The sequence below is a fragment of the Homalodisca vitripennis genome, chromosome 2 (genome assembly GCF_021130785.1).
Source record: "Homalodisca vitripennis isolate AUS2020 chromosome 2, UT_GWSS_2.1, whole genome shotgun sequence".
NCBI lineage: Eukaryota > Metazoa > Arthropoda > Insecta > Hemiptera > Cicadellidae > Homalodisca > Homalodisca vitripennis.
The window spans coordinates 137173623-137197624 of record NC_060208.1 but is presented as its reverse complement, the minus strand read 5'-3'; the positions used below and the strand labels follow the sequence as shown (position 1 = coordinate 137197624).

Here is a 24002-nt window from a genome sequence, read left to right as displayed (position 1 = left end):
CACTTAGATAAAGTAGAAACCCTGTTACAGCTGAACGCAGACATTCAATCTCAACTGACTAAAGAGAAAAACCTTCACCTAGAAGCACAAAGCATCTACGAGGAACATGACCTCAAACTAAGTCATTTAATTGATGGCTATGTTAAGAAAATAACAGAGCTTGAAAAAACTATTTCTGCACTGAAAAATAAAATAAAAAATAAGACACTAAAACCAAGACTTTTCAAAATTCTGCAACTCAAACCACCCCCACTACTGAAGTAATTGACAGTCCCACTTTCCTGCTATTAGGAATGTCTGACATCAAAACAAAACTTGACCGGTTGGAGACAGCTATTAATACCCTAACCTCAGGAGACAGTCAAACCTGCCAACAAAAACTGATAGAATACAGCTCATCCCTGACTTCAGGAGACAGCCAAACCTGCAAAGAAAAACTGACAGAATACAGCTCATCCCCGACCTCAGGAGACAGCCAAACCTGCAAGGAAAAACTGACTAATACTTTGACAGGATGCAGCAGCAAACTGCAAAGGCATAAAAAGTCATGGAATGCCAACCCCCCTGTACAAAGAATTAACCTAACTACCACAAAAAAAGAACATACACCCCAGGTAGTTAGAAGCAAGAAGGCAAATGTTTTTAGTGTCTCCCTTAAAGTGGCAAAAGCTGCTGAAAAATCAAATGCCCAGGGGCTCGAAAAACCAGCCAAGTTAAGTTCAAAAATGAGGTTAAGAAACTCTCCACCTCTAAATGCAAAGTTAAAGAGAAGTGAGGAAAGTTATGAGGACTTCTTTCTAAAAAATATTGCTTTCTTCAAGAAGCATATGAGGACACACTACGGTTATGCTGGGACTACAGATGCTCCATCACAGATAAACCAAATATCTCTGCACACAACTATTTTTGACGACAGCTTGCCCGACAGTATCGTGCTTCCTGCAAATCACACTGCTTCCACAGACAACAGTCCAACAACTTGCACAGAGAACACTTTTTTAGAGGAAGGAACACAACAAGAGAATATAATGGAATGAAACAAAAAACCCAGGATCAAATCTCAATAGCTCACCAAAATATAGATGGCCTAAAAAACAAAATAGAAAGACTGACACACTTCCTCCACAAGTTCAATCCACACATAATAATTCTAACAGAACATGGGCTAAATAGTGATCACTTGAAAAACACCAGGATACCTGAATACGAATTCATCGGAGGCTTCTCCAGAACTCACCACAGGAAGGGAGGAGTTGCTGTATTTGTTAGCTCTAAATTAAAAAATACAATCAGCATAGTATCCATCTCTGACATATCATCTGAGCTATCGTGTGAAGCCATTTTACTAAAGATAACATTTAGAAAATCCAACTTTTACTTAATGGGAATCTACAGATCACCACACAGCAGGCTAGAAAACTCACTGGATGCATTATCAGCTGAACTGGACAAAATACACTGTATAAACAATCCAATAGTCATTATGGGTGATATTAATGTGGACAACTTGACGAACAATAATGACAACCAAACTTTGACAGATGCCCTAGAAGGATACAACATAAAAAGACTAGAACTGCCTCCCACATGAATTACACATCATAGCCAGACATCTATTGATTGTATCTGTACAAATCTGAACGAGGACCATCTATCACATGAAGTAATCAGCTCAGGACTATCTGACCACACAGCGCAAATCTGCTACATCAAGACAGACTTACAAAATGACAATACAGCAAAATCCAAAAAAAGACTAACCAATCACAATACAATAGAGGAAGTGAGGAAAATCCTAGCCTCCCAAGACTGGTCACAAGTTACTCAAAAAACAGACACAGAAACAGCTTTTTCAGCCTTTAACAGCGTTATGAAATACGCGATGGACATATCTTGCCCACATAAAACTTTTAAATTAAAAACCAATCACGCAAAAAGAGTATGGGATACTGAAAGTGAGACACTACGAAAATCATATTTGGAAGCCTTGAACATAGAAATACTTACTGGAGATGTAAATGATAAAAGGGAAACAGCAACTAGGAAGAAGATGTATGATCTTAAGCTAAAAGAACTTAAGAAGAAGCAAAATGCGGAATTCATAGAGCAGGCTGACAATAAATCAAAAGCTGTCTGGAGGGTAATCAACTCTGAAAGAAAACAAAACACCACAACCATAATTCCAGCAAGCTTCATTGTTGAAGGTGAATTACACAATTCTCCCAATAGCATTGCCAATGCTTTAAATCAATTTTTTTCCAGAATAGCAGAGAAGACACTTGACAAAAATAGAACACCGAATCAAAATCCTACACCAGCAAATGTTATTCAGGCTCACTTTGTTACTAACTTGCAGCACCACAACACTACTGAAGAAGAAATAGGAACAATTATTGACTCAATGAAAGCTAAAACATCTGCTGGAGAGGACGACATTTCTTCAAAGCTAATTAAACATTGTAAAAGTGAACTTTTAACCCCACTGACAACTCTTATAAACAAATCTCTGGACGAAGGAATTTTCACTAACAGTCTAAAAGTGGCTAAAGTCTATCCCAAGTACAAAAGTGGCCAAATAAATGACGCTGTTAACTATCGACCAATATCTCTGATATCAAATTTTTCTAAGATCCTAGAGCGAGTAATATTGAACAAACTTATAGCACATCTGCAGCAACACAACCTCCTGACCTCTAGACAACATGGATTTATCAAGAACAGATCAACAACAACTGCAGTAGTACAACTAATTGAATACATTATTGATAAACTAGACCAGGGATGTGTTGCAACAAGTGTCATGCTCGATTTCAGCAAGGCATTCGACTGCCTGGACCACAACCTGTTAATTGGAAAGCTCAAGGCACTTGGGATAATTGGAAAAGAAGCCAGCTGGTTCGCAAGTTATCTCAGCGATAGGAAACAATTGGTTGAGCTCAGCTACAAGGATAACAACACCCTTCTCACAGTAAAATCTGAAACCCTCCCAATGAAAAGAGGAGTGCCACAAGGATCTGTCCTTGGCCCTGTACTTTACATACTTCTCACCAATGATTTTCCAAGTTACCTTACAGAGTTTTGTGAGACAGTGATGTTTGCTGATGACACAGCACTACTTGTTGCCACCAAAAATCGACAAGAGCTTGAAATAAACTCCTATGTGGCATACAACATGGCAAAACAATACTGCCTTCAAAATGATCTGGTCCTGAATGAAAGTAAAACCTATCAACTGATATACACATCACTTCCCAATGACTACCAAGGCCTTCCAGAACTAACAACACTAAACTCGAATAAATATCTAGGCATAGTCCTTGACAACAATCTCTCATGGACACCTCATGTGACCCAACTTTGTAAAAAACTGAACATGGGTCTCTATGCTATACGAAGGCTAAAGCAGGTCAGTGATAACAGAACAGCCATCATAGCCTACTACTCTTTATTTGAAACCCACCTAAGATATGGTTTAGTGGCCTGGGGTGGAACAAGCGCTTCAAACCTCCAAAGAGTACTGGTAATTCAGAAAAGAGCCATAAGAACACTGAAAGGACTAAGACCGCAAGAGACATGTAGAGAAGCCTTCAAGGAGCTCAGGATCTTGACAGTTAGTTACTGCACTCTATATTCTTGAAACAGTAATGCATGCAGTAAAAATAGGCCGAGCCAGATTAGGAGACCACCACACATACAACACAAGGCATAGGCACAACTTCGCACTCGACACTCATCATCTCTGTCTATTCGAGAAGAAACCATCTTATCGAGGAGCTGCCTTCTACAACTGTCTGCCAGAAGAAATGAAGAGAATCCCTGAGAAGAATCTGAAGAGAAGACTCATGGACTGGCTGCTGGAACGAACAATATACACAGTCCAGGAGTTTTTGGATTGGAGAACTCAGCAATGAAGATGAATAATGACAAATTCTGTAACTCTTACTGTACATACTTTTTACCTAATTCGAACTTAACAATTGTAATTCAAATGACACAATCGCTGTACTCAATGTATATGTGAATAAAGATTTGATTTGATTTGAGTACAACCTACCGTAGATATGACTTTTAAGCATGATCCCCATGCCAAGTAATTATCACAATTTGGATGTTTAACCCCCTTAACACAGTAACTCTGCTGATCATGAGTGACAATGGCCTTACAGTTCCTTTGACCAGCATTTAACAACTCCTTTTATGCCATAGTTGTGTGAATACCATTATTGGACACATTAACTTTTTATCTACCATGTCACATACAACACATCATGATACTTAATACAACTACAATGATTTCTGTAATAACTTTGGATCATGTGAGCAGTACTCTCCAATACATGACAAACAACATGTACATTCTTGTTATGATGCAACTGACTTGAAATTAACATAATACCAACCTGGGAAACATTATCTCAGCTGTTAAAGTAGTAACATTTAATCTCTTTTGCAATTTCAAACAATACATCAAAGTTTTCTCTTTCACCATTTCTACTACAGTTATATGAGGGCTATACAGCAAGTACATCTGTAGTTGCTAAGGGCAGGACTATCGTGGTCATTTTGATGTCAGTGTTTCTCCATTCAGTGTTATCCATTCAGCCATGCTAGTCAGAGGTTACTCTCGCTTCTTGTTGATTTACAACAGCAGTTTAAAATGTATGATGAAATTGAACATTCCGTAAGTATCCATGTAATTGAAGTGTATTTGGTATCACGGTTTTTGTTGGCTAAGCACAATAAACCAATTGAGATTTATCGCCAACTCTGTGAAGTTTATGAGAAAGATGTGATTATTGAAGGTGGAGTACGTCAGTAGCGCATTAGGTTTAAAAATAGCCGAACTAATGTCCATGATGATGATGATGATGAAGTGGACGGCCAATCATTGTGACCAATGAAATTTTATCTCAAGTCAATTAGAAGATTAAAGAAGACCACCGATTCGCAATAAGAGAACTCTTACTTAGTTTTCCTCAAATTTCAAAGAGTTTGTTACACAAAACTGTTACGCAGAAGTTAGGTTACCGTAAATTTTGTGCAAGATGGGTACCGACCACACACAGCAAATCATACTCAAGAAGTCCTGGATGCTTTTAAATGGGAGGTGTTTCCACATCCGCCTTACAGTCTGAACCTTGCACCCAGTAACTATGCGCTTTGATGACGTGGAACTGCGGGAGGGTGTAACTACCTGGCAACAGAATTTTATAATGCTGGAATTTTGAAACTAGTTTTCTGCTATGATAAGTGCCTAAATTTCTATGGTGACCATGTTCAAAAATAGTAATTTAGTGTCAATTTAAAATGTATAATACTTTTGTCTTGTACTTTGTTTTTTTGTTTGTATCAAAATGTAATCTACATTCTGGATAGCCCTCATATTGTAATTGTTGTTCTCGAACTAAACTTAGTCTTGATATATTAAAGTGATTTGGTTCCTTTGGGAGACAGGGTTGGCAGAACTACTAGAACTAGCATTTTCCCACTAAGGCAGGAGTAGGGGAGCACAATAAATCTTTTAGGTTCTGTTACTTTCAACCCTTACTTAATGCAATTATGAATTAGAGCCTGAGTAACTTGCTCCTAAACACTCTCTATACAAGAGTCAAAAAATCATTAGTTGTCAAGTCTGGTTGACTTTCAGTGTACAATGTTCCTTTAATTTTGGAAAACTAAGTGAACTAATGAATGCCAGTTTCTGTGATTTTCCCTGTTGTCATATGGTAGTAACTTATCCCAAGTTTCGAAGTGATATTTTGTTCAGCAAGTGTATATAAACAGTTCACTTGTAGTTTTCATTGTAGTGAATGGTTTCACATTCAAAAAATTAATTACAATAAGAGTAACTTTGTTGCACATTTTAAATCCCTCATTCCACAACTTTACTAGGCCTATGAATTATGTTAGTGTCTGACTGAAGCAAGAAAGCATTAAAATAGGACAGTGTGGGAGTAGTAGACCCTACTAGATTATATTATGTTAGGTCTAAATAAGTATTGTTTATTTCCCAGATAACCCTAGTAGGCTACAAAAAAAGGCAATATATTTGAAATAAAATACTTGGTTATTCATAATTTATCTTACAAGCAATAATTCAGCAAATTAATTCAACTTTGATGAAAGTGGCGGTTCTTACAAGACATACTTTAGATACATTTCTTAGCTTTAACTTAATGAAACATATTTATGATGTACTATGCTATGCTAAGAATGAAATTGTGCAAATTAAAAGTATGCCTCAGCATGCTATATAAGCAGAACAAGATAGTAAAGGGCTTCACCTCGATTTTTGATCCTTTCAAAGAAGTAATGTTGAATGAAGTGATAAGACCTTCAACAGCTTCAGGAAACTTATCTCGGTTGGAACCGAAGCTCAAAATATGATTGTACCACCGAGCGATGTGGCTAAACTGCTGAATACTTTGGCCTTTTAAATGTTCAAATACAATTTTGTCATTCTGACTAGGCTGAAAACCAGCAATATAACTATTTTCTGCTAGATAGGAATTAAGATCTGCTAATTTTATTGTATCACTCATTTTTTGGCAGTGGAATTGACTTTTTTGACCATTCGGCGCTTAATGGACGATCTGAAACAAATTACTGAGAATTTATCACAAGAAATAAGCTAATAAAATTACAGTACAATACCAATGTATAGAAATACCTAGTATGAGTTAGTATAAAATTTATATGACTTATCTAATGTTTAAGGATTGAGCTGTTTTCTGATGATGTTTTAATGTCAGGAATTAAGTAGCAATCTTATTCTCACTTAATTAGTTGCATGCTTACGATTAATAGTTTCTGAAAAAGTACTACTAAGGTCCAACTTCTTAATTAATTTTATTGGAAAAAGACTCAAAACTCCGGTATAGAATTGTTAAAAGGCAACGTTATACAAGGCACGTTTTTGAAGTAAGCTAGTAATAAAAACAATCCTGTTAAGATTTTGAAGAATTTTATTTTTATGTGAAAGCCTACACTTTTATCTATTTTTCGACATAATTTCCATCAATATTAAGACACTTATCATACCTAAAAACAACCTTTTGTATGCTGTATGATTCATAAAATTATTGCCTGAATTAACAGCGACTGCAATGTTCTGATGGGCCACTGGCCTATGCAAAGATTTTATCAAACAGAATAAGAGGAGATACAGGATATAGTCAACAGTATTGACGAGAAGTTTAACAAATCCGGTTATGGTTTAAACCCATTTGCAGTAAACTGACTGTTATTCATCTTCACTGTAGTCTAAAATAGTTAAATGGTGTTTATTTACACTTTGAGGTTACGTGAATTGTTTCTGTTACAAAGAATGATAGAGGAACTTTTGTATGTGTTTAATATTGAAGCTAATTTTAATTTAAGTTACATTGAAACGCAGCAGTGATTGTATCGGAGGGCACTCATATTTATTTACTTTTCTGGTAAATTTTGAAAATTGTTTTTCATTGTTGTTGTAAATACAAATAAATTGTATAATCAATTAATAAAATGGATTCATGGTTCATTACATGATTTTAACTCAAGATAACATATAATAATTGTCTGTCTACGGATTCTGTAAACAATCCGGCGACATCAAACAAGATTGCATTCAGCTAGTCATCGATCTTCATTCACAGTTTCATGACTCACATCACAAAGATCTTGGAAATAGAAAAACTGTTTTGGGGAATTTGCTGGTTGTGTAGTTAGATTCTTGGGTTACTCCCGTTGTGTAAAATTCACTGCTAATTCCAGATCAGGTGGCCATTCTTATCTTGAATATATTTAATATTATTTGAGGACAATTATAAATTTCAATACACAATATACAAAAATGTCTATTTCACTATCTTAAAGTTTTGATCCTTTTACTTATTACTTCCAGATCAGCCTTGTACTTTCCATTAAAAACATTAGTTCAGCATAACATATAACCAAACAACAGTGTTTTAAAAACACAATCAGTTGCATTAGATGTGATCGTGCTTATCCAAACATTCAGTGCAGCACACTTTTGGATTAGGCCATTTAAACTAAAACTAACACGATTTCATGTTAAGAAAATGATTTGGCATTTAAACCTTGGATCAAAGTTCAACTAGTTCTACTACTTCAATCACACAATATTTAATTTTTAGGAAAATGGCCTTCAAAGACAGGATTTGAATCAGTGCTATCTCTACTCAGAAACATGAGACAACCGCCCTACCTGAGGGCTTGCCACACTTCACAAAAGGGAACTTCTGAAAAATCAAGAAATAAAAATAAGACATGGGATGCGTGGTCTTGTGGAACAGAGTACGATAAGCAGAACCAGTTTTTATATCACTTAGAATAATCATTGATACTTCATATATATTGAATGACAGGACTTTAAACAAATATAAATTCTAAGTTCATGTCTATGTTTGAAATTAAATAATTAACTTAATATATACAATGACAATCTCACAAATAATAAAGAAACTATAACCTCAAACAGTTAGGATAGGTTATTGGAAAATATTAAAGAAACCATAACATTAAAATGAAAATATCTAAACCAAGAAAACAGTAATTAATTTTCAATACTGTTTCGCAGACAATATACATCTTAATTTTTTTCCACATTTTGTACATTGAATAGTGTCAACTGATTCAAATAGATAATGAACTATTAAAATTGTAATATGTACTGTATAAAAATAACAAAAAATAAAACACTAAAAATTAATGACAGGCACAGTTCGTCTAAGGAATACAAAGCCTTACAAACAATATAAACATAGTCTTTCAAAACCTTTCTAAATCTGTTGTCAGTAATGCTTTAATAAATTTGTACAAAACATTTATTCCTGAGAACGTTTTCTTTTTCTAGTAAAAAAATCTAGTTTATGTTGAAGCAGTAACGTACATTTTTATTTCTTGTATTGTAATCATGTGGCTTATCTTATAATTTAAAATTACCGTGTTATTGTTTAACATACATAATACTTAATAAAATATACCATACATTTTTTAATTTGGTGGTTTACAGAGTCATTCTGTTAAAATTTTAATACTATTCTAATCGCCTTTTTTGCAAAGTGAGAATCTTTAAAAATTTGGAGAAGTAACTCCGTATACGCATACACCATAGGAGATGTGAGACTGAAAATGAGTATAAAAATAGTTTTCAAAACAGGTATATCACAAAAAGTGTATATTGCCCGGAATTAATGTTACATATTATTTGATCAATATGTTTATTCCAATTAAGGTTAACATCAAGGTTTAAACCTTGAAAATTTGGTATTCTCTAGTTGATGAATATTGTTACCTACAAAACTATGACGTCCAAATGTATTTCTCCAAAACTATGACGTCCAAATATATTTCTATTTTGTTTTGTTGAAAATCACATAAACAACATTGTTTGTTTTCCCAATGTTCAATATTAAATCACTGTCCAACAATTATTGCTAGACACTTAAAAATTGCGTATTCAACTCCAATTCCCAATATTTTTCAACTCCATACTATAATTTGTTACGTAGCTGCATAATTTCATGTTGAGTCTTTGATGATATTATGGGGTTCGAGTCATTGGCATGAAAACAGAGCTGACTTTTAATTAAGACTAAACGTGCCGGGATTCGTTACAAACTAAACCACCACAGAGCAGCACCAAAATGAAGCAAATTTATTTTTCTGTTTATTTTCCTAATTATCGACCGATTTTAATTTTGAAAACTAGGTAATCATAGAATTTTATATATAGAAGCAGACCGATTATTTTATTTATTATTACAAAATCGCTGTACAAAACTTCTATTTAAATTTGAAAATTATAATTTAAAGGTAGTCATTTGGTGAGCAAAAATCCTTATATATATAATTAATTATTAATAATTTTCTAAATTTTCAATGTAAACAAATGTTTCTGCTTCTTTGATGAACTTCAGCTGAAAGTATTTACAGCTGTTAAGTGTCAGTTTACTTTGTATTACGTGTGGTAGCGCAGTCTGCTGGATCGAAGGTAAAACACTCCAAAATCAATAACAGTTTATCAATTAAATATTGATTAAATAAACAATTTAAATTGGACCAAATTGTGAATCTAAACCATTCTCGAATTCCATTGAAAACACACACAAAATTTCATCAAAATCGGTCCAGTCTTTAGGAGGAGTTCAGTCACATACACACAAACACAAGAAATATATATATAGATCAAAATTGGTTTTCGTTGATACATTTTCTTGATTAGAGCACAAGGCAAACACTGTAATAATACTGGAAATATCTTAGACAGAAAATTAATTTCAATATACCGAATTTGATTCTTTATAACCTAATTAGTTTATCAAAATTCATCCATATAAATTAATTGTACTGAATAACTTATCAACACCTAGCAAAAACCACAAAAGATAGAGGCAGGAAATATGGTACCTACCTTCATAATGTGCCCAAGAGGCTCACGAAGGAACGACTATTGATTATCTCAGGAATGTTTAGAATGTGTAGAAAAGAATATGTGAATGTAGTGTATTGTTTTTCAACAAGAAATTGCGTGCAAAGCTACGGGCAACTGCTAGTTCTTTATGAATTTTGAAATTTGTATTTTTAAAATTGGTTCAATAGTTTAATCAGAATACTTTTTTCTGTTATTTCCAGTGTTTTTCTCTTGAGTATGTGTAATTGCTGGTCCGCCACAGTTATGCCGTGATTCCTGACATCAGCAGTCCTCAACTCTCACTCAAAAACCCGCTCAAATGCAATCAAGTGTTAATAACTTCAACTGCACACCTGTCTAAGGAAAACTGTATCATTATTGCATTTACATTATTATGTCATAATTATTTATTTTTAGCTATGGCAATTGGCCGCCATGCATTGTGCCATAACATTATAATTTCGAAACAAAACTATTCTATTTGATTAGTAAACGATTTTTCACTTGCTGAAAACTGTTAGATAAACTTATATGTCATTACTACAACAGCTGTAGTATACAAATTATTTTGACTACCTGTGTCTGATATTACATGTGTCATCATCCTTTGCCTTCGGTCCCCTCACTAGTAAATGCGTATAGTAACATATTGTTATCAGTAAAATATTATCTAATGGAAAACAATGAACATTTTGTATTTTTGCTTTTTAGTAATGATGTATGTGCTCAAATAATGGGTTAATGGATTTTTCAAATAAAACAACTGATTGTTAAAACTATTAATCATACCACGTACTTACTTAAAAGAGAAGCTAAACAAAGGAGTGTTATTCCTAATGTTATTAGTTTTCCATTGAACAAGCAAATCTTAGAGAAAGTTGAATACTGCATACGGCTTGAAAACCAAGCAGGTAGATCTGGGCTGTTAGTCTGGGAATCACAACACATTTATGGGCAACGATGTCTGACAAAAACGAATAATGCTATAAGTAACAGTTTTTTTACTATTTCTGCCCTTAGTCTCTACTGCAAAGTATCAATTTCTTTTCGGCAATATTGTTCCTGAAAAATGTTTAGCCTGTAAAATTTAGATTTAATTATCTGTAAAGTCTTCCAATCCAGCTGCAAATTAGATTACACGTAATTAAACAACTATCATAAGTAGATAATATTATTCTTTGCCCTTCAAAAATTCACAATTGCTACCGAGTTAATCTCTATTAGGTCACACTCACTTTACAGTCATCATCAGCTTCATATAGGAAACAACCCATTAAACATATACAGGTATTTGTCACAATAAATAGTTTTCCCACATTATTTGTGTAAATATTAAATAGGATGGTGATAAAGAGAAGTGACTCGGAATGTAACAACAAAGCTCTAATTAAAGAAGTTTTATATTTTTAATCAAGCATTAATAGTACATAGCATTGGTTCAGATCCATAGATCTACAGTGTTCGGGATGGGTATAGGTGGCATTTACTGACAAAATTAGAAAACTGATAGCGGAAGTTTGAGAAACCTTGTAAGCACCATAAATTGACACAGTATTGAGTAATGAAGCATACTCCAATTCAAAATTGCCAAATCTTAAAACTATTTACAATGTAGGTAAGTATGTCTAGCTGAATAAAAATTATATTTTTATCAGGCCTATAACAAAATAGCATACTTTCACACTACATTTTGTATTACACTTTGTACCCTGAGCCCGAGTATAGGTCGGGCCGTGTCTGCAGCGCTTGCTACCGGCGCCCGAGTATAGTTCAGGTCGTGTTATTTAATTGTATTATTTAGCTCAGTCATCTTATTTTTGGATTCAAACATTTTGATTATGTTCATTGGTTGTCCAAGTTCGTATTTGTTGGTTTTCAGAATCAGAATCAGAATCATTTTATTGTCGTCCAACAATTACAAAATTGTATTGACAAAGTCAAGTGTGATATTAAAAATATCACTAAGTAGGCCTACAGAGCCTAAAATAAATACAATCTATATCTACGTTAAAAGTTTAAAATTGTAAGTCACTAAAATTATCATTAAAAATCTCATCTACAGAATAAAACGTTTTTTCTCTTGAGCCACTCTGCAACAACATTCTTAAACCTACCAACAGAAATTGATCTAGCACTTAATGGTAACTTATTGAATAGCCTAGCTCCGGTTATTGCATAGTTCTGTTGAGTTTTACTTAACCTAGCATATTGTACATCAATTGTATTTTTAATTCTAGTGTTGTATTCATGGTTAAAGCTTCTAAGATTGAAAGAGTCAAGATTTTCCTTAACAAAAACTAAACTGTGTAATATATATATATACATGGAAGCGTAAGTATACCCAGTTCTTCAAAAAATGGCCTACAGGACTCATTGTCGCTAATTCCTACTATACAGCGTATGGCTTTCTTTTGCCACTTAAACACAGTCTTGGCTCCACTAGAGTTGCCCCACAGTAAAACCCCATACAGAAGGTGTACATTAAAAAAAGCGTAATATGCACTAATGACTAGATTAAGACTTGTATACAATTTTAGTTTTTTTTAGTAGAAATATCACTCTTGCTAATCTAATACATAAATGGTTTGTATGGATTCCCCAGTTAAGCTTTGAGTCTAAATTGATACCAAGTAGTTTTACAGACTTATTTTCAGCATTACGTAAACTAAAGACAATTTCCTCGGTCTTGTTATTATTAACAGTTAATTTATTAGCAGAGAACCAGAGATAGGACCTTTCCCTCATATAGCCCATAATGACATCATTTAATTTTGAGTCTCTGTCTGATGATAACAGAGTAGTATCATCAGCATACAAAACAACCTTACCAGGGACAAATTTAGGGAGATCATTAATGAAGACAGTAAAACAAGAAGGGGCCCAAGACTGAGCCCTGGGGAACCCCGCTTGCTACCCTCTTAAGTCCTGATCTCTGGTCACCTACTTTGACAAGCTGAAGTCTATTGCTCAAATAAGACATAATCAAAGACAAAGCATTGTTCTCCAGACCATAATATTTCAATTTTTGAATGAGTTCATCATGAGGTACAACGTCAAATGCCTTACTTAAGTCCAATAACACAGCAGCTGTTTCTTCCTTATTTTCAAAGTTATTCAATACATAAGAGACAATATTATCTACAGCTTTAACAGTTGACAGATTTTTCCTAAACCCATACTGAGATGAAGAAATCAAATTATTGTACTCAAAATAATATTCCAATTGGTTTTTCACAATAGTCTCTATTAACTTTGATATAACGGGTACTAGGGCAATAGGCCGATAATTTGTTTAAATTCATTTTGTCACCCTTCTTATGCAAAGGTACCGTTATTGTTATTTTAAGGCACCGTTATTGTTATTTTGAGATTCCTGGGTCATGTTTTAGTAATGAAATACGTATATTTTTCGTCGTACTACAAACGAGTCTAGACAGGTGATCGTAGGCACCACGGCTGATCGTCGTTACTGTCAGTTTGCTTTGTAGTGTTTCACGTTGTATTTGTCGTGAGTCTTAGTGATGTCTTACTAAGTTTTCTACAAATCTTGCCGACAAATACTGAAGCAAATATTATTATAGTGTATTCTAAATGTGAATTTAACTGTTTGTAAATAATCAGAACTTTAGTTTCTTACTAGGTTCTACTGAGGTTATCTGTGTGTTTTGTTTCGTATTTACACTCGCTTTGTTCTTTCTTCTCGACTTTCCGTTGATTTTCTTTTATATTCTTTACTTATTATTTTCGAGTTTAAATAATATGGGTGATGAAATCAAAAGTGATGCAATTCGTGATCTTTTGTTTGTTTGACTCCAAGTCGGAAAGTGACGATGATTTTGATACACACCTGGGACCAAATATTGATTTTATGAACGATCTAAACAAAAATGTGCGAGATCCTGTATTTGATTCAGACCATTGTGCTTTAAAAATTACCACACTAAGGCGGACTACCTGAACTAACAAGCTATGTAGCAAAAACCTTTTTTGTATTTTTTACAATATTATATAACAATTTTATTTTGAAAATAAACTTTATATTTGTATACATTTAAAAAAAGGATGTATCTCTATCTTTAAAAAGATATATAGTGTGAGTTTATAACATAATTACTGTAATAACACAGAATTTTATTAAAAGCATCATAAAACCCCCAGGGAGCCACGCCGAAACATGTATTAACCCTAGAACACTACCATACGTAAATTTTAAGTATATGCGTCATGTTTATAGTCACACCTACTCTTCCCCCCAACCTTCCGGTTTAAGCTTTGGACAGTGCTTCTACTGATCAATGGTCGTTCGTCTTCCGAAGTGTGAGGGTGTGTGTAGTTCTTTTTCTTATCTCAATATTGATTTTTATTTAGGCCGTGCGTCAATTTTACGTAGCGGTAGTATTGCTTGATAAAAAAATAAGTATATTTTACGTATAAGTGTGTATAGTAAAATAAGTAACTAAACCTATTTTAGGTTGTTTTTTGGTAAATAAATGTCTTGGAGTTAGTAGACAATTTGTAGGCTTTTTGGAAAGGATGAATTTCTATGGCATTGTAGATATGAAGATATGGTTAGGAAAACACCATGTATCACATATGCTCGCATTACACACCCGCACACACGCTTAAACACACGCATCATCACCTTAAGTAAGCACAAAGGCAAGAAAATACACAAACACAATACACAGGCATGAAAATAAACCTTTACATAACCTAAAAAACAAAAATAAACATGCTACGTAAAATTTATGTATCGGTAGTAACAAAGGTATATCAAAACACGGTAGTGTTCCAGGGTTAAGGGCCCAGGGTACAAAGTGTTAATATTTATAATTTTATGTAGATTTAATATAACTCTGCCTATTGAAATCATAAACAACAGATATTTTCTGTATATATTTTCTGACCATGGCCTCCAGAATCAAAAACCACTAACATCCTAAAATATTTCTCTCTGTGTTTTTGCAATTCAATCTTGTATTTTCTTTTTCTGTTGATGCCTTGTTTATTTTTCACTGGTAATCAAAAATAAGTTTCGGATCTTTTCCGTTATGTGTCAGCAATTTCTATTTATTGTCTATGAGGCAAAACTGAGTGGAATTCACTTTGTAATGGAAGAATAGGTATTTTTAGATAATACAAACTGCCGACAGTAGTTATAACCGGTTGGACTTTGCCCGTCTGGACAAGATAACGTGGCGGCGCGATAACGGAGCCACGGTAGCGGTGCAGTCAGTTCCTGAAAGATCCAACGCGCGCCGCTTGATCTGGGCTTGGAGTTTGCAAGCTCGAGTAAATTTTTTTTCTAAAAGAGCAAGCAGCGCGAAGCGCTGCGCAGCGGGCAAGCATCGCGTGATCTAACCCATTGGCTTGCAAAACATCGGAATAAAGTTCAGTGCGGTACGCGGCGCTCTATGATTGACTCATATTTTTGTGGCGTCGCCGAAATCGTGATAAAGACTTATTTGAACAATTTATTAGTGATATTGTCGCCTACTGGCCTCCAGAATAAAGGTATGTGGTATTTGTTTTATTACAAAGACATAGAAATAATTTTTAGAAATTGCTGACACATAACGGAAAAGATCCTAAGTTTCTAAAACAACAACAGGATTAGAATTGTACTACTCCAATATTTATTACATTTATAAGATACAGTAATATATTTTATAATAAATTAGATATGTTCATAGAAGTGTTTGGGTAATGAGATATATGGTATAAATAATTGGAAACTCATGAGTTTTTACAATCAAATTCTTAAGCAATATAATGTTTTGTATTAGACTTCAAAAACTGTTATGGACGGGACAAATTTAAATAATTATTATGATATTAAATTGTGGGTTCAAAATATTCCATGTTTTACGGTTACGTTTTGATCAGTTTAATTTATTAGTGTGCAGTCCCTTATATGTCAATTTTTTATTGAATATATGAGAAATCCTTACCTCTTTGTTACAAACGGGACACTTAAAGAAGATAAATTTGTCTTCAATTTACCACAGCCTACTACACTATTTTCCGAGATTTTAGTTATCAGCCATGGAATGGATGTTTAGCCTTAACTCAATGTACAACCTCAGGCAAACTTTGAATATTATAGGTGAACAAGTGACACAAAATATATCCTTGTGGAACTCCATATTTAACTGTTTTGTCTTTGAAGTACATTTTTTGGTACTTTGGGATTATACCGACCACACCCAGACATGAATCGTTATTTCACATTTTGCTTCTACTGATTACTAGATTAGCGTAGAACAATATTTTGTCAATATAAAACAGGAATTGTCTTATTGCAAACCCCTCCCCATCCTCAGACAGAGGTCAAAGTCGAGCGGTCTAGTAGATAGTGGGATTATACCGACCACACCAGTATGAAGAACACAAAAATATAAATTTATAGAAACAAACATGATAGAACGAAAAAACAACTCTTTAATTACAAAATTACAAACTTACAAGCATTTCCAGGCATTGTGATCGGTATTGTTGTCGCTGTTATCTTATCTTTCTCGAGAATCCCGATTACGACAGGCCACGCGGCATCACATGATTTGCACGGTATATAATTGCCTTTCCAATACAATTCAATTTATATTTCTGATCAGATCCTCTAGAATTTGATATTTTACTGATAGGTACTATCTCGAGGGATGTTTTTCTTTCGTTGACATCAGCGCGAAGGCATGACACTCGCATTTTGGGTGGCGGAGTGTGATCAAGAATAAAAACAAGTTTTGAGTGTTTTTTCAATAAAGAGTTTAGTTTTAGTTTGATCATGTTTGTTTTTATTGAATTTTTGTGTTTGGAGAAATGTAGAGGTAAAACACGGAAGTACAACAAAGCGACGCACCAGCTGAACGGGCAGCGAGACTCTGCAATCTACTAGACCGCTCGACTTTGACCTCTGTCTGAGGATGGGGAGGGGTTTGCGATAAGACAATTCCTGTTTTATATTGACGAAATATTGTTCTACACTAATCTAGTAATCAGTAGAAACAAAATGTCAAATAACGATTCATGTCTGGGTGTGGTCGGTATAATCCCAAAGTACCAATAATAGTGTTTATCAAAGTGTTTTCACTCACTGGTAACTTTTCTCTACGACGTTTACTCATGTTTTTTTACTAATAATACAATAAATCACACGAAAAACAACCGCTTTCAATCACGCAAACTAATTGAGGTTATAAGTCAGCATACAACAACAATGCAACTGAAGTCGTCTGACAGCTGATATCGACAAATTAACTATGCTCAACGACGACGAAATACGATGCCAATTGGAAGGTTTATTGTATTTGCATGTAGCCCGTTTCTTCACCGACTACTATACCGAAACTGATGGCATTTGGACATATTATTAGCCAGCAACATTAAATTCTCGAGACGTCCGGTATATCGGACGTTGGGCATTTTAGCTAGACCACCTCTGTCCGATATATCGGACGCCGGGGCTAAAAGGGTTAAATATATATGTTATTTCTATAAATGTGATAAATTTCAATAAATTTTTGTACGTTACAAAGATAAGATCTAAACCAATTGAGAGAATTCTGTTTTATACCTATCATTAAACTATCATTTTGTTATTTAAATAGAGTTACTTCTAAGTGAATATAACGTTTTATTTAAAATTGAACATGTGTTCACTGGTACTGAGGATGTTAATAGTTCTAATAAATTCATCAGTATCGGTTGATTATATCGGTGGGTGTAATTAATCAATAAACTTTTTCATTATCGATATAAGAAACCGCTCATCGTACCCTACCGGTCATGTGAACTAGGCAGCTGCAGTATAGTAAGCAGCCATCACAATTCAATCTGGGAACCAAATTATTGATAAGAAATACCTAAACTATTATTGAATACAAACAAATTCTAATTGTAGTCATTTACAATTGATTACTACCAGCTCTTTTTAATGTAGGCTATGTTGTATAACTATATAATTCAAAATAAATTCAGACGATGTAGCCCAAAATCATATGTATGGTGTCTATGGACACAATGACAATGGCAATGAACATGCATTATTTGTGTTATGAGCTGCCAGACACATTTATCCTTCAAAAAGTAAAACTAATATATTGCTTTGTTTTTTACACTAAATAAATACACATAGGTTAGCCTAGATAGATTTTTTGTCATCATTAAATTATTACTTTTGGGTAGAGTATGATAAGCAACCTGGTTTTTTATATCGAAAGATATTTAAATTAAACCCATCGATATAATCAACCAATAGTAAGTTAATTAGAGCAATAACTTAATCATCTGCACCAACTGTACACACATTTTCATATTCTAAACAAAATTTGTTCTGCACATAACTTCTTTTGAATTAAACAAGATATTAAAATTTAGAAAACCATACAAAATAAAGGATGATTTACTATGCCTTTTGTTTGTTTCAAGATGTTTGTTTTGTAGCAAAGTTATCTTTATAATTTTAATTACAATTTCCTGATAACTTACCTTAATTTTTTGTTTCATTATCGGTTATGGGTTTTTTTTATTATTTATGCCATTATGTATTGTTTAAACATTTCTATTAATTCGAAACACGATTTTAGTTCAATATTTTTAATAAGTCGATATCAATTGATAGTTCTGTAATTCTATATAATATAAAGTATCGATGATTGTAATAAGCGATATAAAAACAGAGTTTGCTTATCACTCTACCCTTACCTTTTTATATAGCTTATAAAACAGCTATACCGTAATTAATTTCGACATAATGATTTCTGCAGTTCAATCATAAATATTGATTATTCGATTACAGTCCTGGCCACTTATACTAAAGCCAACTAGACCTTGCCTAAACCCAATCACATTACAAGCTGTATTTGAACTGATTTGTATGTAGAATTTACATACTACAAAGTGTTATACTATATCAAAGAAACATTAATATAACGTTTTACTTCTTGATCTGAAATAATTACTATGTAGGCTAAGCAAATTTCGCTTATGCAGGCATCTGAATAATTGCATCACACCAAACTAATTTAACACTACTAAAGCGTGATATACGTTATTTCTCTCCTTAAATTACCCACGTTTCATTATATAACCTATTCTTTGATATTCATATTTATTTACTTTAAAAGCATAGTGTAATTATCATTTCATGCACGTGTATGCTCGTGCCATATGATAATATACTAGATGTGTATCCTAACCTACGAACCGAGACTTTCTTGTGGCGATTCCGAGTCAATCTGATTACAGGAGATCTAATGAGACGAAACAGCTTATAGATCATCTTACAAGTTTATACTTATGACTATAAAGATATTTTCCATGCCTTTGGATTAATCTCAAGACATTTAAGATCTTCAATCACAGAATCACTCAAGTTTTCTTCTACCATAAGCATTTTTCACCACGATGTATTACATACGAAATACTAATACACGTTGCACGAGGCACCTTACCTACCTTTGTCGACTTTGTTTATAAAAAATACTTGAATAAAAAATATAAATGCCAAAGAGAATGTGTGCCCTCTATGGATCTGGTAACAATACCAAATAGTTGAGTGTACAATAGTTGGGTAGGTGTATATAATACCAAATAGCTTTACTTATTGTACTATTACTCGTAAAATTACTTAATGCCTGAGAGTAACGAAGCTATAAACTAACTTAACTGGAAAGATTGTATGTATTGTATGTGAAATTCTTTTACACTACTAAAGTACGAGACATATCTCAAGCCTTGCCATTTATTTGGCTTTATTGTTTATTAATAATGTAAAGAAATCTCAATTAATAATTTTAATACTAATTCTTGTCGCAAGAAACTAATCTTCCGTGCTCAAAATGTAAAGATTATATCTCGGGCCTAAGTACGTTAAACAACAGTTTACGGTACTTGCTACATTCCAGGCAATGATATGTCCCGAACTATAATTGTTGATTCAAAGACAATTTCTGAGAAAATAACAAGTAATAAACAGTTCTTTGCTTAATATTGTTATTAAAGAAGGGAAAATATGAAAGGATAATAGGGTTCGGACATCTGCCATCGTTATATATGTTACAAAATGAATAATACTAATTAAATCACACGTACTTAAAACTACAACGTGTGGCTAGCGGTTACAACTAAAAAAATGAAACACCCAACAATTTTTAGATTTATGTTTTACTTCATTTTACTAGGAATTCAATGATTTTGAGTGCTACTGGAATTGGTACATTAGTAAACAGACCTTCAACGCTACTAAGTATCCTACCGGTTTCGGCAAGTTTCAATTTTGACTTCTTAACTCGACGACTTTGGAATTTTTAATAAATTAGTCCGTTTTTCCTTCAAGTGGTGTCAAGGTGGTTAAGAGGACTTTTTCCATCGTAAATTACTGAAAGCAATTATTGATCGGAGAGGAATGCCAGGTTTGTGGATTTATGGCCAGAGCCATACATGCGTGGGATTTCGGAATGGTGTGGAGTTAATTTTGATCTAGTTTGTCGGAAAAATGTTACTTATGTTTATGAAGGGGTTTAGCTATTTTTCGCTCAAATGCATCACTTGACTATTTATTTAACATAGTATATTTTTCAGCATTCAAAGTTATCGTACTTTCCTCTTTGTATAGAACTGTGTCTAAAACAGTAGTAGCGTTTCCTCTGTCGTATGGTAAGATTTTACTGTATCTCTTTTCCCAAGGATCGATACAGCTCTTTTTTTTTTTTTTTTTTTTTTCAAAAGCTTTATTTCTGGTTCAATTACTACAAGTAAATAATTATACACAGAAGTTTGAATCATAGAGAACAGAAGAAACATAGAAATATTAACATTAGTGGGTTTGCTTCCAATGGAGACACCCTATAACATAATACAGTTAACAGAAAATAAACAATAAAAATTAGTACTTGACAAAACAATGTAAGTTTCAAATTATAATAAAATGTCTTGAACAAGACGTGCTTTCAGTCTTCTGTTGACAGTTCTTTGGCCAATGTTAAAATGGACAGCACCTGTTTGATTGGTCCAGAGTTTCTAGAAATGTAGCACTTAGTTTTCGGATGTAGTCACAGATGGTCGGAATTTCTAATTCATTATGAATCTGTCGGTTTCTAACAAACATGGAGAATTTGTTGCTATTCTCAAAAACTTGTTTTGGAATACTTGAAGTTTGTTCATTTTTGATTTATGGAGGCAAAGGACCCCAAACTGGACAAGCATAAGTTAAGAGGGGTCTGAATATTCCCTTGGTAGATTAAAAGAGCGCATTTAAGTTTAAGAGATGATTTCTATTGATAATTGGGTACATTTGTGCCAATCTTGTGTTTGCTTGATTTTAATTTTGAATTTATGTGCTGTTTATAAGTAAGTTTAGAGTCTAATAAGACACCCAAATATTTAACAGTTCTGTCATTTTCATTCCATGGTATGATGTTATCTTGAATTTCTATATTCCTTAAGGGATTGAATTTTCTTAGCGAAAATATTTTCGCTTCACATTTTAGAGGGTTAAGTGCGATTTTCAATTAACGAACAATCCAAACAGTAGGTCTGTATCAGTCTGAAGCATGTCAATGCTGTGTCAATGTCTTGATGTTGGGAAATCAAGGCAGTGTCATCAGCGAAAAGAGCAAGCGTAGAATGAGCTGGAATGGGTAGGTCATGCATGAACATATTAAACAGGATAGGTCCTAAAATTGAGCCTTGTGGCACACCAGCCCGGATCTGTCGAACAGTGGAATGAGTAGAATTTATTTTTACTGAAAAAGTCCGGTTTTCTAAAAATGATTCGATGATGTTTTGCAAGTAATTTGGAAGTCCAGTTTGAAATAGCTTATACAGAAGGCCTTTGTGCCATACTTTGTCAAAGGCCTGAGCAACATCCAGAAACAAAGCAGCTCGAGTGTCTTTTATTTTCAAACCCTTGCACTATTGTTGTGTTAACTCGCAAGTTGCTGCGTAGTAGAATGTTTTGCCCTAAAACCGAATTGGTGGGGAGGAATACATTGAGCATCTTCAATGAATCTGCATTAGTCTCTTCTGTATTAGCTTTTCAAATACTTTTGCCAGAGTGGGTAGTAGGCTGATGGGTCTGTAACTAGAGGGATTTCTAACAGGCTTACCGGGCTTGTGGATAACAATAACTTCAGCATGTTTCCAGGATTTAGGAAAGTAAACCAACGTGTAGGCATGCATTAAATAAAGTTTTTAATAGCTGATGGGCTGTTGGCGGGAGTTCCTTTAATATTAAGTTTGTTATCAAGTCATACCCAGGAGCTTTCCTCAACGGTAGGTATTGGATAACATTTCTAATTTCAGATGTTGAGATATACTGAGTGGGAAGCTCAGCAGATAAGATTGTGCTATTTAAAAACCTGTTGACTTCATCTTCAGTTTGCAAATTAAACAGTAGGGTTAGGGGAAAAAGCATTTTCAAAATAATTCGCAAAAACCTCACATTTTTCAGAGTCACTCTGGTACGTCTCCTGGCCTTGTTTGAAGGGGAGGGATCGTAGAAGGCGTTCTGAGAATTCTTTTGGTTGCCAGCCACATTGAACTATCGCCTGGGTTTATTTCACTCAAATATTTCTGATAGTCATTAATTTTGAAAATATCTAATTCTGATTTTATTTTCCTGATGAGGCTGTTAAGCTGCATGCGATCTTCTGGATGCCTGTGTCTCTGCCACCGTCTCCTAAAAAACATGTTTTTCTTTAATTAAATTAAGAATTCTTTGCGGAGGGCGATTAGGACAAAACATGGTTTGTGATTGTTTTGCGACTGCTTTTTTAACCGAATTTTTAATCAGCTCAGTGAATTGTAGTACACAGTTGTCAATATCTTCGAAAGACTGTAAACAATTCGGCAAGATAATATTAGTTTCTATTCGTTATGAAATACAGCCCAGTCAACTTTACCATTTATTAGTTTCAATGGAGGATTGGTAAAATCGGGTTTAATTGAAAAAGTTACAATTACTGGTAAGTGGTCAGACGTTAACTCGCATAAGGTTTGCTGTACTATCGGTTTCATTGAAATTATTAAACAAACAATATCTAATATGTCAGGTTGCTGGTTTCTCTGCCACGGATAAAAATGTTGGTTCTACAGGAGCAGATATATTAATAGTTGTACGCATCAAGTAGTCATTCAATTTATTACCCTTTGGGTTATTAGTGCGACATCCCCATAAAGTGTTTTTACTGTTTAGATCTCCCATTAAAATAGTAGGACTATTTATTATAGAGAATCCTATTAAAATCTTCATCAACAAAACGTTTGTTAGGAGGTAAGTATGCTGATACTAATGAAAAGTTGAGTCCATTTTGTAAAAATATTTTTATGGAAACAGCTTCTAAACTTTGTAACTGGGGAGCAAGAAATTCGTGGTGTTTTATGTTTCTTTTGATCAAAATTGCGACACCCCAGAGGCATGAGGAGCCACTCGGTCCTGTCTGTAAATAGAATAGCCACTTATTTTAAATTTATCATTGGGCAGGAAGTGAGTTTCAGTGACACATGCAACATCTATATTATGTCTTACTAGGAAATCTGTAAAGAGATGTTTTTTTGTCTTTCAAGCCATTGGCATTCCAATTGA

The 24002-nt window shown here is 33.9% G+C and overlaps 2 protein-coding genes across 9 annotated transcripts in view; one reads left to right on the top strand and one right to left on the bottom strand.

The window, feature by feature from the left end:
- Positions 1–19894, bottom strand: part of LOC124354769 (threonine--tRNA ligase 1, cytoplasmic-like) — a 62562-nt gene extending 42668 nt beyond the window's left edge. Inside the window, exons 1-2 of one of the 7 annotated variants that reach the window (XM_046805458.1) lie at positions 19874–19894; positions 6285–6593 (exon numbers count right to left, since the gene is read on the bottom strand). In XM_046805458.1, the coding sequence (XP_046661414.1) occupies positions 6285–6542 (258 nt within the window). In that variant the 5' untranslated portion in view covers positions 6543–6593; positions 19874–19894. Of the gene's footprint in view, positions 1–6284; positions 6594–19614 lie in introns of all 7 variants that reach the window. The other 6 variants (XM_046805459.1, XM_046805460.1, XM_046805461.1 and 3 more) reach the window with 6 other exon arrangements.
- Positions 1–24002, top strand: part of LOC124354771 (cilia- and flagella-associated protein 161-like) — a 77339-nt gene that overhangs the window by 3819 nt on the left and 49518 nt on the right. The gene's annotated exons all lie outside the window — the stretch shown is intronic.